Source organism: Myiozetetes cayanensis, unplaced genomic scaffold, assembly GCF_022539395.1.
Source record: "Myiozetetes cayanensis isolate MyiCay16 unplaced genomic scaffold, myiCay2020 scf16, whole genome shotgun sequence".
Lineage (NCBI taxonomy): Eukaryota > Metazoa > Chordata > Aves > Passeriformes > Tyrannidae > Myiozetetes > Myiozetetes cayanensis.
Window position 1 is genome coordinate 14,286,811 of NW_026087270.1, and position 16,998 is coordinate 14,303,808.

At 44.9% G+C, this 16,998-nt stretch overlaps 1 protein-coding gene across 2 annotated transcripts in view; it reads right to left on the reverse strand.

Moving 5' to 3' along the window:
- Positions 1-12,461: 12,461 nt before the first annotated feature.
- GAN (gigaxonin) overlaps positions 12,462-16,998 on the reverse strand; it is a 28,537-nt gene continuing 24,000 nt past the window's right edge. For both annotated transcript variants that reach the window (XM_050311174.1, XM_050311175.1), the window contains 2 exons: positions 15,341-15,450; positions 12,462-14,365 (listed from right to left, as the gene is read on the reverse strand). In XM_050311174.1, coding sequence (XP_050167131.1) covers positions 14,184-14,365; positions 15,341-15,450 — 292 coding nt within the window. In that variant the 3' untranslated portion in view covers positions 12,462-14,183. The remainder of the gene's footprint in view (positions 14,366-15,340; positions 15,451-16,998) is intronic.

Consider the following 16,998-nt stretch of genomic DNA (forward strand, 5'->3'; position numbering starts at 1 on the left):
TTTCTGTCCTAGCACCCACCATCTCTTTTAGAACACGTGTTTACAGCACCTGGTTCTGCCCTGGAGCTGTGCTGCTGCCTTCCCCCTTCACTCCCCTTGCCCAAGCTACCCCAAACCTCAGCTTTTCCTTCTCTCCTACCTTGCATTTGGCCTTGCCTCAGTGTCCTTTTGTTTAAGAGCAGGTAGGCAGAGCTCAGGGTACTTTCCTGGAGGTCAAACCCTCGCTCCAGCTCCTTGGTGCCAGCAGAGGCAAGGCTGGGACACCAGGGAAGGGAGCAGCCACGAAGGAAGAACACTGCTCAGCTGCAGTTGCAGCTGCTTGGCAAGTTACAACCGTGCAGGTCTGTGAGCTTGCAGAGGTCACATCTGCACAGCACGGAGCAGCCGAGGGCCGGGATATCAGGCAGCCCTGGAAGGAGCTGTTTGTACCCGCCCTTGGGAGCAGTTACACTCCACAGATCTGTCCCCTCTGCTCAGAAAGGTCACAGGGAAGCAGCAGCACTTGTGAGGGGGGACGAGTGAAGGTGAGTGCTGGGGAGAATGGAGGCCTTGAAACAACCACGGGAGCTTTTCCAGGTGAGCAGAGGCTCCTTCCCACTCCCATCTCCCCCAGAGTGGCCGTCACCAGCACTCCCTGCCTGGACAGAGCCGGAGAGGGACTGCTCCCGCCTCCCCTCGTTTCCTTAGCCCTTCCTCCTCATTTATTTCCTTTGGGCTTTCCCCTTTGATTAAACTTCTGGCATGTAGGAATGTTTAATAATAAAACAGATAACTCATGGGAGATGATATTTATAAAATCCACTGCTCCTTTATTTTTCCCTTCACTTTTCATAAGACCTTGAGAGAAAATCTTGAACCGCGTTCTCCCTTTTAAAGAAGCAGAAAGAAAAAGCAGGAGGAGCAGTTAACAAGTTTTCAAACAATCAATGTTTTATTTGGTTAATTTATTAAACACCTTTAAGACAATTAATTTTGGTCTGTACCCTTCTATAAAATTATTCAAGTTCTGAGCAAACCTCCAATACATAAAGCAAAGTTACTTTTACCATACGCAAATTTCAGATCAAAATACAACACTCTGTTTTCTTACATTTATAAAACCCGATCAAATACAAACAACATTAAAAAAGATAAAACACTTTCACTGATCCTTGGTACAATATTACAGCACAATTTGCACAGTGGCAACTAAGTCCTCAAAGCACAAGTCAAATACTTTAAAAAGGGAACCTCCCTTTAGTCACCCAACGTTCTACAGAACACGTAAACAAAGTGAGTGCTACTGAATCCAGGAAAATTCCTGTGTCCCTTTTCGTGTGTGAGCCACAAACCTGCAAGGGAGGTTACTGCTGAGTAACCAAACAGCTTTCCTGCTTTGCTGTTCCCGTTCTTTTGTGTGCAACTACTCCGTGAGAACAGATGGATGGAGGTGGACCAGACTCTGCACTGGGCAACTTATGGCAACTAAAGTAAACCAAGAAATGTGTGTTCTTCTACAACCAGATCACAAAACTATCTCAAAGAAGAATCAATACCAAATTACCCGTGGGTACAACTGGAGTAACTGCCCTTTGCTTCACCCTCGAGACATCTAATGTAGACACAGAGTGTTTTCAGTTGTTGAGAGTTTGTTCAACTGCCAAACCCAGTGTTTCAGCAATGGGTCAAAGTGCCATCAGAACTGCACATTTTTCTACACCGTACCGTGCAACGTTTGTTTGGTGCTACCCCTGAAAGCTCGCACTTACACCAACCTGTGGACAACGTGGGGTCTCTCAGGAAAGAGAAACAACAACTAAAAGGACAAACACAAAGTGGTAGAACTGAAGTGTCAGGTGACAGACGCTGACAGGAAGGTTCTACTTGGCAAACCTTGCAGGAACACCTCGAGAAGAGAATGGAAAATCCGAGCAGTGGCAGCAGGGGCTGATGAATCCCCTCGGGTTCTGCTTTGCACAGGCAGTCAGGGCAGTTGCACCCCAGAGCACCTGAAGGGTATTTTTGCCTGGAGTTCTGCAACCCCTTCACTTCCCCCCATCCCCAAACCATTGACTGTGCTCACAGTTCAACTGTTAAGTTCCCTTATTTAGTCTCAGCTACTAAGAAGACTTGTACATAATTAAATGGAGAATGGATCTAACTTTCCTCTCCTCCCTCCCCAAACCCACGAGGATACCACACACTCCAAAACTTTTCACACCTGATTACATAATCCCAACAGAATGAGGGAGAACTGCAAACTGCACAGACAGTGCACAGTTAAACCACGCTCAAGTGTAAACAGCACAGGATGGAAACAGTTTAATAAAATCCTACTGAGGTACAGCAAAACCCCAATTTCCTAATTCAGAGGTTTAAGTGCAATTGAAACCCCACGTTCCGCCCTTCTCCGAACAGAGCTCTCCGTAATTAAGCTGCACTAATTAGGCTTATTCCCTTAAAGCTACATACCCATGCTATAACTCATTGTATTGACTTAATGCGAATACTTGTGGGGGAAAATTAATTTACAGGGTTAATTAAAACCTTTGTAGTATTCAAAAGGAATGATAGTAAAGGGATCAACAATGGAAAATGTGTTAATACATGTTTTTAAAAAGATTTCCAATAATTCTAACACAAAACAGCAAGTATATTTTGAAAAATGCATAGAAACCCTGTCAATACAAAAATCCCCACTAAAATTACACAACTAAGCAATTTTAATCTAAATATTTTATGTGCTTTTCCTATAAAGGCCACTTTGACATACAAATACAAAAAAATTTACATTTTTTTTTCCCCAAAATAAATTATTTGTTCCTCAATTAAAAATACTGAATATGGAAGCATAACAACCCTCTCTCCTGCCAGCTGCTCATCCGCAGCAGCTGTTTCCAAAGAAGAAAATCTCCAAATATTTTCAACTACCAAAAGAAATAAGAAATGGCTTCAGCCTCACACTAGGGAAAACCTGGGGGATAGGAATGGAACAGGCTGAACCCCTCCCACTGTGTGTGCTGGGGAGGGGATGGATACACAGACACCTGCAGAGAGAGCTTTGCTGTTTGTCTCCCAGGTTATGCACCGAAATCCCTTTTTGGAATCAGAAAAAGAAATCAAGGTTCATCTGAAGTAGAGAAAGGTACAACAGGAAAGGGAGTTAGGAGGGAGGGGCAGTGTGAGGTGCAGGGTGGGTTAAGCAAATGGAGAATGGTGTGAAGGTGAGGAGACAAGAGCACCTGGGAGATGAAAGCTCCTCACGGGATGCAGGAGCAGGGATAACAGCGTTACCCGTTTTACTGACATTTAACAGGAACACAAGGAACAAATTTCACTGGAAAAACAAATCAATGGGAGAACAAAGAACCTTTACCAGCAGTCCTGACCACAAAATCAAACTCAGACAGAAGCGTTGGAAACGAAAACGTTCTTGGACTGGGTTTGGGATGTCACGGGGATTCTCTGCCGTCAGGACCAGACCCACAACTGGACGACACAGGAACATAAAAGCAAGACAACACCAAGCCAGAGGGGCACAGCAAACCCCAAACACCCGACCTGCTCTAGAGCTGAGACAGGCAAACGTTGTGAAGGGGCCCCAACTCACTCCAGCGGGAAAAGCCGTGCTGGGGGATCACAGGATGAGCTCCAATCGACGACACCACGAGAGGACAGGAGGGACACGCTTGGACAGCACATCATTCCAGGTCAAACACCCACAAACTGACCCGGATAAACTGCTGGGTGAGATGAGGGGGCAGGAGGGAAACCAGCGAACTGGAGTGGGTTTGGATACAGGATTCTTGGGCAGCCACCGAGTACAAGCTCTCCTAGCCTTGGACCAAGGACTGGACTTGGAAGGACACGGGAGCTGCACATCTTCTGTATCACAAGGAATTCAGCTCTCTGGTGTGCTGTATTGCATAGTTTGATTGAGGCCAAAGAGCATTTACGTCTCATTTTTCCCTGTTTTTAACAGAAGTAACTCAACATACTCAGATCTGAGCATTCCAAACCCTGGCCCCAAGTGATTCATCAACTCATTTCTAAAGCAACACGTGAAGACTTTTGGAGTGGACACATAAATAAAAGCAGTAACTTCATTCCCACACAGAGCACAGACAGACCCACAGAACACGTGCACACACACAGAGCCTGGAGCAGTAAACACATCTGTAACACAGAAGTCAAAGCACGACAGCTGGACGATGGGAACAAACCTTGCTGTCAAGCTGCATGCCAGAAACGGTAAACGAGACCAGGTGAGTGCTTCTACCACACCACACCAGCGTCATTTTCTGTAGGAAAAGCGTCAATATATTCTGACAATGTCCTGGTCATTGTCAAGATCTGAGATTTGACAGAACGCTGAACCTTTGTGGGAGCAGCAGCAATGTGGCACCACATTGCAGCACCCTCCCATCTCCTGGTTCATGGAATATCGTAAGTGGATTATTCAATGTAGTTATTTCATTCTCTTATGCTGAAATAAAGTGTTTGTACCGTACAAAGTCAGACTAAGTTCATCAGTCATCATTCATATAATATGTATTTCTGTTCTTTAGCCCAACCCTACAAGATTCATGCTACTCAATAAACATGGTTTACAGAGGGAAAACTCTGAAGGTAGAGCACCTAACGTGAAGAAATTTTGCTTTTTCCCTTTGAAGGCAAAATTGGAACAGTCTCAACTTGTCAGGCTCCACTTCAGATTACGAAGCAGTGACCAGACAAACTGGGATGCAGTTCCACATCTCTGGTTTCTCAGAAAAAAAAAAAACGTGGAGGGGAAAACCAAGCAGGTAAAAGCTGCGGTTCCAGCCTGCAGACATAGTTCCAGAGACCCCAATATTTTCAGATTTGAATAGAAGCAATGCAAAATATTGGATCTCCTATAACACCCAGCCCATAAACCTTTCTATCTTCCCATTATGGAAGGGGCAGCATGGACTCATCCTCACCTGTGCTGCCAGAGCTGCAAAGCTCAGGCTCTGCACAGGCAGTGAATGATGTTGCTCTTCAGCCTTCCCTAAAGGGAGAGGATCAAGGATTTGCAAGTGCAGGGGGGGTTCTCCTGGGTCCCTCATTTATCAGCTGTTTTTCAGACAGCCCTGCAGATAACACAGGTACTCCTCATGAGGCCACCAGCCCTGTGGCTCCTGGACAGCCTGGATGAGTTTGGATGGTCCAGAGGGCAGCACCCAAAATGGGAAGGAGAAGGACAAGGCAGTCTCTGGACTCTTCTCAGAAGGCTGAAGGGCTCTTAGATTAACTGGAGAAATGCTACAGCACTGGGCCTGTGAAGCCTATGAGAAGACAATAACCTGCTGCCTGGAGAGGGGACAGGTTCAAACACCAACTCCTGATCCTCTCTGCTGCTTCAGACAGGGCAGGAGTAGGACTCGTGTCCTCCACAGAATAAAACACTTGTAGCAGTTACCAAACCCCTAAACCAAACTGATGATACAGATTAAATACAAATAAAAACCAGCACAATAAGGACAACAAAAGAGTTCCTCCACAGGATTAAAATTCATCTCTCTACTCCATGGCCTGCGCCCACAAGAGCCTCTCCTCAGACCTGCTAAGCTGATGTCTCTGCTCTTGGGAGCTTCTCTCCTTCTACCTCCTGACCCTCTGTGGCACCCACACCCTCGGGGGGCTGAGCAGGGGAGGTCTGAGCCAAACCCCACACCCCCTGCCCTGACAGCCACACTGCTCAGCGTGTCCCACACACAGAGCCAGGGCCTGGGACCCAGCCCAGGAACGTTAATATTTACAGAATAGCCACCACGATGCCAGTGGAAGGCCCTGGAATTAGCAGCTAATTGGTACAGTCTGCAGGGGCATGAATAGCTCCTTGTTTTGTCCCTGCTCTCCCTGCGTGGCCAGCAGAATGTTTGCTACATTGAATTCAACGCGGGAGCTGCTCCTTAAAACCTTAGAGGAAGATGTTCCCCCTGAAGCATTTCTTGGTTTTGCTTTCACAGAGAAAGGAAAAAGGCAGCTTTTCCCCCCGTTACATTTTGTATGATTAAGGCCTCTGACAGGTTGGGAGCCGTCTTTCTGAAAAGGGATGGTTTTTTTTTTACAAAAACAGACTGAATAGTCAAAGGAAAACCCCGGAGAATAAACTCGAGCTGATTATCAGCTTCTGTGGGTCCTTTGAGAAGTCAAGCACAGTGTAAGGAGTTCAAAACTATGTCAAAATAGCACCTTTAGAAGCAGAAGGAAATGCACTCCTTCAAGCTAAGCAAAACCCCACCTGCTTGAAGAGCCCAAAGAAACAATTAGCCAAGTTCAGGTACAGAAGGGGGGTATTGATTTTCGACAGTTTTTCCTCTGGAGGTGAGTAAATGGGGAACTCCACGGACAAACAGCCAATTAGACTTCACAGAAAAATCAGTGAATCTCTCCACTGAGATAATGGATCACAGGCAAAACAGTGCAGAGGCAGAGAGGAAACTATTTGATCTGTCCTTAAAAGAGCAGAGACTTGCATTTTTTGAACAGATCTTTTCCTATTTAAGAATCATCAGGACAGTCTTTCGATTGCTACTCTCATTTCCAAGTATAATAGTTACTTTCAAGGAATATAAATTTTATATTTATTTACTTTTTGCAGCAGCTGCAGGTCAGCCTTGGTCTTTTTGTACAGAAACATCAATTTAAAATGAAATTAAAGTAAACTGTCCTTGGGCAATGGCACCATTCTGTCCTGCTTCTTGTCTGCTTTTAGGGTTTTTTTTTATTGAAGGGCAAGATGTGATTTAAAACAAACCAAAAAGATTTGACAAAGTGCAAAGAAAAAAAACATGAGGTAGCTGGGAATAGGGGCTTCCCCCCCAGAGAATCTTGTTTTACTGATTCTTCTCCTCCACCCCAAGCACTGAAAAGTACCTGTCAGGAGTCCACCAGGACACAGATGGCTTGTTTAAAGCCACTAAATACGAAGGTGCAACACAAACTCACCACACACTGCAAAAATGCAGTCTCAAACCTTAAGTACGAAAATGTTTCTATTAAAAGAAGCCATTTTTATTTACCTATTTAGGTTTTGGAAGTCAGGGATGAAAACAAACAAACAAAAAGCTTCGAATTGACTTGGCAGGTGCTTCCCGCAGCAAACAAAAGCTCGAACAGACCCCGTGTCCTCTGAGCAACCCAGAGCAGTCCTCTGGACTGGTTTAAGACCAGTTCTGACAGAGTTTGAAAGTATTTCTGAAGAGGGCACTCCCTGGCTTGCCTTCAGCAAGAAACTTTACCAAGAGGTTTAGAGAATGTCAGCTCTGTTCGACTCGACCACCTGGGCAGGCACCCCGGTGTACTGGTTTACACACTCCAATAAATACCCAGACTTTGCTTTTTCAGAGTTAAAAACCAGCGAAACAAGTGGCAAGGGTGATAATGCTCTCCTGCTGCCACGTGTGCATTGATAAAGCAGGTTAATTAAAACTGATAAAGCAGATTAATCAACGTGAGATCGTTCAGGAGAGAACCTGAAGCCCAGCCAGGGATCAGGTTTTCACAGCACATCGATCAGTGCAGGCTGAAATGCAGACTTTCCCAAATGGCTCTTGCTTTCATCGGGTGCAAAATTGTTCCACAGGGCTTTTTTTCTCCCTGTTCTGAAGTTGGCAGAGGTGGCAGCACAGAGAGTGCACAGAAATTGCACTGGGAAGAGCCAGCCCATTGCACAGGCTGTCACAGAGGAGAGAAACTTTGCCCTTGACAGAAACTGAGGATATTTTAGCATTAACTGAAAAGAAGGAAGGGCAAAGAAGAGAAAAAAAAAAAATCAAGGCCATTAGGTGGTGATTCAAAAGTACCCAGTATTTGAAAGAAAAAAAAATAATTTCCATTTTCGTGTTTTATCAATAAAATTATTGACATTGAGGATGGTTCTTTCTATCCTATTACTGTAATCAGATCCATCAGCTTTTCCCAGGGCTCAGAACAGCCCCATTTCATTATGCAAATTCAAGGGCACAGGTAGGCAGTGGCATTGAGCACCTTCGTGCACTGATGTGCCCTGGCAGGTGCTCTCTGTTCCCAACAAACCCTGCAAGAGCACCAGGCAAACAAGATTTAGCCTTTGCCACTGAAAATCTCCAATCTTGCAGCTCACTTTTCAAGACATTTCAGTAGATTGTTTCAAATAACCTTCAAATATTATTCTGAACGGCCCCTTGATGTATTTCAAATATTTTTACAACCAAGAAGCAGCGACCTAGAATAAGCTATTTAAAATATCTAAGATTTTGTATCACCAACAGATTTACAACATAATCACCCATTGGTAGCAGTTCATGGTTTAATTCTCCTATTCCTTTTAATCCTTTTTAGCAGGTGTTTATCAAGTTGGGCACTTCACATGGCTTTAGTCCATGTTTTCGGATTACCTGTTAATCAAAATCTCGAGACAATTGATTACTGGAGTACAGCAGCAGTCAGGCTGCAGAGTCATGCTGGGCATGGCTGACCAGGGGTGTCACCTTAAACCCTGGCTGCAATCCTTCCTAGAGCAAGGAATTTCACAGGAAAGAAAAAGCCCACATCGAAAACCACCGGGATGATGGAGAGCAGGTGCCCAACTTAGCAATAAACTTCAGAGCACGTGGATGTGACCCCCACAGAAAATGAGCGGAGCTGTCCCCAAATCTCACTGCCTTCAGCTCTTACAGGGTCTCTCCTCTTTCCCTTCACAAGTGGCGTGCCATGGAAACACAGAACCTACAGATGCAGCTCCCAGCTCCAAGAAAGAGCAGGGAAGAGCAGCAGAACACGGCAAACAACAAAAGGCTGCAGCAGCAACGAGCGAAACACAGACCTGCACTTGTTCCTGGGCGGGAAAAGGGAACACTCCAGGAGAAGGTGGAATAGCAGCTTCTGCACACACAGATGTCATCAACAACCCCCCACACCTGAAGGAGCTGTTCAAGTACTCCAGAGAGCTCAGAGAACACCCCAGCCCCAGTCCTCAATGCTGAATTAGAGGCAGGAAGGATCCATAAATCCCTAAATCAAGTGTAACTCCTTTGACAAGCATGGCTGTGAGTGGCACCAAACCAGGCCTTATTTACCAGCTCCAGTCTGTGTCCCTGGGCACAGCCACTCTGCCCCAGACACTGCAGGCTGAGCAATGCAAACAAATTGCACTTCATGTAACTACTCATCATCCTAAATACTAACACTTGTTGTCAGCTGCCACTTATTAAATACTTGCATGGCACCAGTGCTCTAATAAAGAGCAAAGTGTCCATATCCATCACCTGGAGTGATATTCAAGGCAGCTGTGAAGAGTAACACAAACCTGCAGAACAGTATTTAAAAAAAAAAAAAAAAGGTAAAAATTTACAGTGTTTTCAATAGCACTCATTAAAAAAAAAAAAAAAAAAGAACCACTGCTCTTTTTTGGAACACAGTGAATTGTAAGCATCTCTGTATTTAGTAGCTGAATTGCTGTTACGCACAGAGGAAACCAAAAGTTTGGCACTTGTATCAGCTTGCATTTGTTATTGCATCCTCCCCTGTGCATGGCACAGCCACGTTAGCAGAGCCCGTGCAGGCTGCACGGCCACAGCATTTATGGAACAACCAGAGGAAATGCAGGTAAAACAGGGAAAGACATCCCTAAATCCCTCCCTCCTGTACTTGTGCATTTACTGAGTCATGCAAGCACCAGAAATACCGCAAAGGAACTGATCTGCCTGGTGCGCTCTGCAAGGGGAGTTTGTAAACCAGGCGCCTCAGCAGCTGTGATAAAAACCTCCTATTTTCACCCAGATCTCTGCCTCAGAGGGCAGGCTGTGTGCCAGGCACGTGCTGGGCAGCCCCAGCACAGCCTGCCCACTGCTATCAGTGAGCTGAGTTTGTGAATTTGCTTTGTTTTCAGATTCAACCACTACCCTGCTGCGCCATCTCCTACCCATTCAATTCACAGATGAGGTGCCCCCCAAGCCGTGGAGAGTCCCTCGAGCAGGAGCAGCTGGGTTGATACAGCATTTTCACAACGACTAAAACTTAAGGACCAGCTGATAAAACATTTGAGGACAGGCAGGCCTTGCTGTGGTACAGCAAAACTGAAGACTCTTCAGGATGCCTCTTCTTCAGGGTATAAAAACCAGAAAGAATCTGAAACCCAACCCCGACTCTTTAGGAACACACCTCACAAGGCCAGGTGTGTGCCTCCCTCAGGAACCCCAGGATTCATTTTCTGAGAGCAACAGCACTTTACTCCTTGCTTCTGTAAATCCTTCTCTGCTGCACAGAGCAGCCACGAGACTACACGTGTACAACAAGCAGAGAGGACACTGCTCTGTGCTTGCAATACTATCTCTTTTTTTTTCCCCACTTGTACACTCAAAACTTTTGATTTAACCTAAAATTAGCAATTTCAAAGTTTTTCCAAAAATTACCTGTGGCACATGAAAAAAAAAAAGGAAGAGGGACTTTTTTTTTTGTTGGGGGGGGAACTGTGGTAAGAGATGGAGTGAGGAGAAGAAAAAGCCACCTCTCTTCCCATCTTCCACAACTCCTACCCCGTATTTTGGTGATTTTTCTGATGACAGTGGCTGGGGTTTGTCCAGTTCCTCAGCAGGGGAAGGAAAAAGGACACAGAGGCCCAGCCCAAGTTCCTCGAGGTGGCCCAGCCAGTCCTGGTTTGGGATTGTGCTGAGCTCAAGGTGCAGCCAAGGACCCAGCCCTGGGCCAAGGTGTGCCGGGCACCGAGTCAGCAGCACTTTGCAGAAATACAAATGTTGGTCTAAAAACATCAGCATTTCAATGCTGTGATGAACTCTCAGCCCCAGGGAAGGTGCCTGGTGGTGAAGCCTCAGACTGCAGGGACAGAGGGCCAGGAGAAACATTCACGAGGTCACCTGTGGAGGACCCAGCTGAACGAGGGAGCCGATGCAGGAGCTGGAAGGAATTAAGGCCACTGTGCCAAGCAAGGACAACTTAAACAAGCTTCTAAACTGCCAAACCACCTAAAACCCCTGGACTGAACCTCAGAAGATTCCTGAGCTGTTTCCCACGTGGTTCAGCCATCGTGTGCAGGGGTACACAGCACCAGGGGTGCAGGGACAGCTGGGGTGGTGGCATTTACCAGTGAACCCAGTTCAGTCTCTGGCTGTTTGCACGTTCAGTGCCCCAGCAGACTGGTGACCTCCCTGCACTCAGCACCCCCGGAATCACAGCCTCCCTCCCCTACTGAAGTTGACCATCTCTTCTGAAAAGCCAAAGGAAAATCAGAGGTCAGCTCTACCTCTTGTCCCCTGCACCACCCCTGGGACAATCCCTGGAGAAAGGGGAGCCTTGGCATGAAAGCCTTGCTTCAGATTCAGGGGAGAAATCAAACCTGGTTATTGCACATCCCAAGAGATGCACTCGCAGATCAGACCAGGGCAGACAGACACGAGTCAGACCCCCAAAGACACATCCCTTCCCTCCTACACACACAGGGCCTGGAACAGCTCCTGGATCGGCCACAGGCAACACAGAAGGGGAATGACCCCCATTCACTCAAGCAAGGCCAAGGAAGCCAGTTTGGAGATCTCAGGAGTGCTTAAATCTTCAGCCTGAGCAACACACCCCAAACTCCAGGAGCCAGTGTCCCTGGAGACAACCCCTGTCCCTGGTCCCTGGCCTTGCAGGACAGGACACGAGCACACACATGTGCCAAGAAATTCAGTTTGCAACCGGTTCAGGTGAAGAGGCTTAAACTTCTTGGTCAAATCTCACCAAGTGCATCCGCAACACGTCCCAACCATAAGAGATTTGTTTGTTTTATTTATGTTAAAAAAATAAAAAACAAAAACAAAAAAAAAAGCAAGAATACCTACTGTTAATCCTACTTTTAAGTGTAAACATTCTGTTCAGTAATTTTAACTGCAAAACACTGCTTGATTACAGAGGATTTGGGGGTTTTATGTGCATTTATCAGTTCGGTTTTCTGGGTGCTGAATGCCCTCAAGGGTACTGGGAAGCTACAGGGACTCGGGAGATAGCAGCCTGCAATATTCTGAATAACGTTTTAGGAAGTTTTCCAAGCCACTTAGAAAACTGAGCTCAAAAGTGAAATAGGTACTTAGGAACATTCATCACTTTTGAATATGGGATCTTGGCACTTTTGTCTGAGGAAAAAAAAAAAAAATTGATCCATGTCAGATTTTTTCAAAAAAGGGGACGTTTTATAGATAAACTAACAGCACTTGATTTATTTCACAAGATAGCCAAGGATGGAAATAGTGGTTCACATTTCTGTAGTAAAGCATTATATATAAATTTAAAATCTAAAGACATATATATACACACACCAAGTTTACTGCAATGCATAAATATATAAACTTTTTAATATGTCAACTAATATAGGTCAGAAAATTGATGTATATAGTTCAAGTTTTGCAGCACTTCAGCATTGTAAAAAATAATAAAAAAATAAATAATGGTGAATGCATTGGCTGCTGCCCTTTTCTTCCCCCCGCCCCCCACCCCTTTGCTCAGAAATCAGAGTAATTCCAACCACACATCAGTGCTATGGAAGGACTGAGCAGAAGTTTCAGGATGCCTCTTCGAGGACTATTTAGTGAAATATCACTGTTGTGGAGCAGTTTGGGATTGTAGCTCAGCACGTCTAAGATGACTCAGTGAAGATGACAAAGGCTCACACTAACACAACTGAGGGCAGAGGTTGGCTTGTCTGAGGTCCACAAAGGTGCAGAGTGGAAAGTCTCGTGTGTAGTTATAATACTGGTTATACAAAACCTCTTTTTCTGAAGGGACAGGAGGTCTTATTTCTATTTCCCATCTCTCCCATTTTATTCCTTTTAAATAAATAGAGGTCACGTCCCACCCCTCACAACAACAATGAAATCAAAAACTGAGGTAAAAGTGTTCTACCAGCTGACCTTGACTACAAAAAAAAAGGCAATTAAATATCACTACTGATGTGAACAAGGCTTAGTAAGAAAAAGAATGCAAGATACCAAGTTCTTCACTCTAACCACGCCATAAAACCCAGCTTTCCAAGTCAGACAGCAATAAACAAGACTGTACCTTAGCACGGAAATCATTAGTAAACAAACTTTTGATCCCAATTTAAAGTCGCTGTACGAATTTTCCTGAACTCTTAGTCCAAAAATCAGGTTTTCTGCAAAAGAAATATATCCTTGTCATACTTCACCTTTGTTCTAAGAGAGACAAAACACAGCATTCTACGACCCTCAGGCTTAAAAACCATTCTTAGCTTGCAAGTGATCTGAAGTAAAAAGGAACACAACCTATTTGTTTCTTTTTTTTTTTTCTTTTTTTTTTTTTGCTTTTACCAAAAGCAGCAAATCACCACTAACCGTTCCAAACACCGCTTCCCTTTTCACTCCAAGAAAACAGCCACCAAAGCCCACCCAGAAGCACATGCCACCCACCTGCAGACCAGTTCATCAGGCTACTCGAATGACAGCGTAGAAAAAAAAAAAAACCAGTTTACTTCTCTGCAGTGTCCCCGTATCCGCTTCAGATTAGTCCGTTTTTTTTAAATATATTAAAAGTATTTCGTAGGAATGAACCCGTCGCGAACGAATGAAAAACCGTTATGTACACACCTCCACCATTTTTAGGCACAGACCTTATAATCTTTTTGAGGAAGGACTAGAAATAAAAGGTGCAAACGACCAACGTCTCCTGTGGCATCCCGCTCCGGCGGCAGTCTCGGCAGCACACCAGGGAGGTTGGTTATGGTACAGCTCCTGTGGATTAACAGCTATCCAGTCCCAGATAGCACTTTAATTCGGACCAGCTCCCCTCAGGGGAAATGCACCTGAAATCTGTTCCGCTTTCCAAGAAGCTTCGCCAAAGGAAACCAATTCCCAAAAGTCCCAGACACAAAAAAAAACCTTCTTCAATAATATGGTTTAAACTCCAAATGGTTACGGCTGAAGGTGTTTTCCTTGCTCTCCCCTTTTATTTCCCCCCTCTCTTTTTTTTTTTTTTTTTTAATGTATACTTAAGTTATTTTGTTCCCAAACAAGAACTGAGACTCAAGCTTTTTTAAGCGTTTAAAACAAAAACAGTTACCATACCAAAGCACAGCATACAGTGTAAGTTTTCAGCTGTAATTTCTCAGCTTTTCCTTTATATAGAGAGCTAGATTAATGGTGGGCTGCGCAGAACTCTTCCAGTCTCCTCCCCTGGCAGCTCGTGGGTCACGGAGAAGGAACACGGATGCGGAACAAGCCCTGCTGAAGCTGCAGCCGGAAGAGTTTGCAGTTGGCGATGCGCAGGGCGGCGCAGCCCGTGCGCCGCAGGTCCGACGGGAACAGCGGCTTCGTGCGCTGCCAGGTGCCCGTGCTCCGCTTGAACTCTCTGACGTAGTCGTAGTTTGTGCCTGAGTTCACACAAATAAAGAGAGGAAATGCCTAAAACGTGCTGTGGGTACCACCAGGTTTAACCTCCGATCATCACAGAATCAACAGGGTTGGAAAGGACCTCCGAGATCATCACGTCCAACCCTTGATCCAACCCCGCCGTGGCTCCCAGACCACATCCAGTGTCACCTTAAACACCTCCAGGGATGGTGAATCCACTCCTTCCCTGGGCAGCCCATCCCAATGGCTGATCACTCTCCCTGTAAAAAATTCCTTCCTAAAATCCAACCTAAACCTCCCCTGGCAGAGCGTGCAAACCCGGGAAGGAGAGTGTGCACGGGAACACAGATCAGTTGCTGGAGGGGTGGTTGAAATTATTGTCAAAAGGGAACTACTGGGACGTTTCTGATCCACTTAAACCCACCACATTTGGAATTTTCCTCATTTACGTTTCGTAGCAAGCCCTGTTACACATTTATATATGTACACATGGCCACTAAAGCATGTAGTCTTCCAAATCTCTTTTACAGTATGTGGCTGGATGCTGAAAGCTGAGGACTGGCTGTGTTTGTCAGCACACATTTATTTAGTTGGGATTTAGAGCCCAGAGTCACTCTCACATCCATATGAGCCACCGGATGATGTCCCCAAAATGCAAAACTGTCTGCTTACTGCTGCAAAGACAGGAGCCACAGCCTCAGGCAGTAACAGTTTTCCTTACATTTAGATAAAAGCAGTAACACACTCCTAGTCTCCTTCTCTGGTCTTCAAATTAATCAACCAAATTACCCAATGCTCATAGCACTGAACTTGTTTCTGAAGAGCTCCAAAACCAACCGGCATTTCTGTATGTCCAGCATAATCCCCATGAACCACAGTAACTTCAGAAGAGAATCCCAGCCTCTCACCCTTAAAATGTTCAGTCTCATTAGTGCCAAGCATTTAAAAGACCAGAAGAAAATAAGCAACAAGAGGTTTTTAGCTCTAGTTCTGACCTGTGTCGAGATCTCCAATCACGTATATGCTGGCTCCGATGGGCACAGCTCCATACACGAAAGAACTACTAGTTGGGATACAGAGGTTCTGGTCATTTAGATAAATCCACCTGTAAAAAACAACAATTAAAAACAAGGATGAGATTATTAAAAGAAAAAAAAAATTCAGATTCTTTTTGTAACTGTAACCTTTGACTCGAAAGCAGAGAGCACATGTTAATTTGTTATGCAAAAACCACTGGGAATGTTGTCTAGACTGCAATAGCCCTGGCTTCTCCTAGCCAGGAAAAGCAACTGGTACTGCTGTATCCTGAATTTGCTTTATTTCAGAATTGCTCCACTCATCTGTGTAATCTACCCACAATAAATTCTTCTTGCAGCCACCCAGCGTGACCTTCTGGAAGCGACCAGGCATGTCAGAGAGCCAACAGCCATGCCAGGCAATTTTCCCTCCAGAGAAAATGTTAGGCTGTTTCTCCTTAAAATTAGGAAAATCATAAACACATAGAAGCCTTAACGATCCACACTAGGGGAAATAACAAATTGCATCCTCTTTGGTTCTGAAATGAATTCCTACAAAATGCTGCTGCACTTTCACAGGGGCTGTCACAGTTCCCAAGTACAGACCCTGAGACATACAAATCAAGGCCATTGCAGGTGAATGTTCCTACATCTTTTATTACATAACCTACAGAGAACAGGAAAGCCTGAGAAACCTTTGGAAAAATCAACCCATGTATCTTCATGGCCATACCAGGTTAATTTGAGGGGAAAAGTTCGGAAATGCCCTCACAGATCATGGAAAATTCTGCATGCTCTGAACCCCTGGTTCAGAAGTAAACCCCTCTTGTGTCACTGAAGGAGATGCTGCTCCATATCAATTATCTTGGAGACAGAAATCAATTTTTAAAGGGCAAATGAAAGGATTAGCTGTCCATGGTTTTGTCTGGGCTGTACACTGAAGGATTAACATCCTGCAGAAAGCAAGGCCATGGTTTGTAGCTGTCAGAGAGGATGAGAGATGAACTAAGAGCAGAGAAAATGATAAGTTCTCTATACTGATCCAGAAACTCTCTTACAGAGCAAAACATCTTGCACCACATTTCATTAGCTTCCTTTCCTTACTGTGGGAAGAGAGCACAGTCAGTGTTTTCACTGCTTTTTAGCAGCAGTGACCTAGAATTATGAAAACTGAGTAAGTGGCAGAGAAATGCAGAAAGCACTAGAATTTTTGGGTTTTTTTAGTAAACACAGGACCATGTTAAGGAAGGGAAAAAACCACCCAGTTTAGAGGTTTATCTGGACAAGATACTCAAGGTTTTGGAGTTTAAATAAAAATATCTAAACCCACAGCGTGAGGTCCAAGCACAGCACCAAAGGACAATATTAAAGCATCTACAGTTGCTTGTGAAAATTCATTCTGAAGCTTTCTCAACACTCTGAAAAACAGGCAGCACTTTTCAGGAACACTCACAGCAGCTTTAGCAGTTAGAACTAGGAAGGAACAAAGACAGGAAGGGCAAGGGGTCACGTTTCATCAGAATTTGACTAAGCTCCAGCTTAATGTGGGCTGTGCCTGCCTTTTGAACAGTATGGAAAAAACACCACGGCCAAAAATTCACAATCTTCAGGAATCTGCAAACAGTCCTTGGAACAGA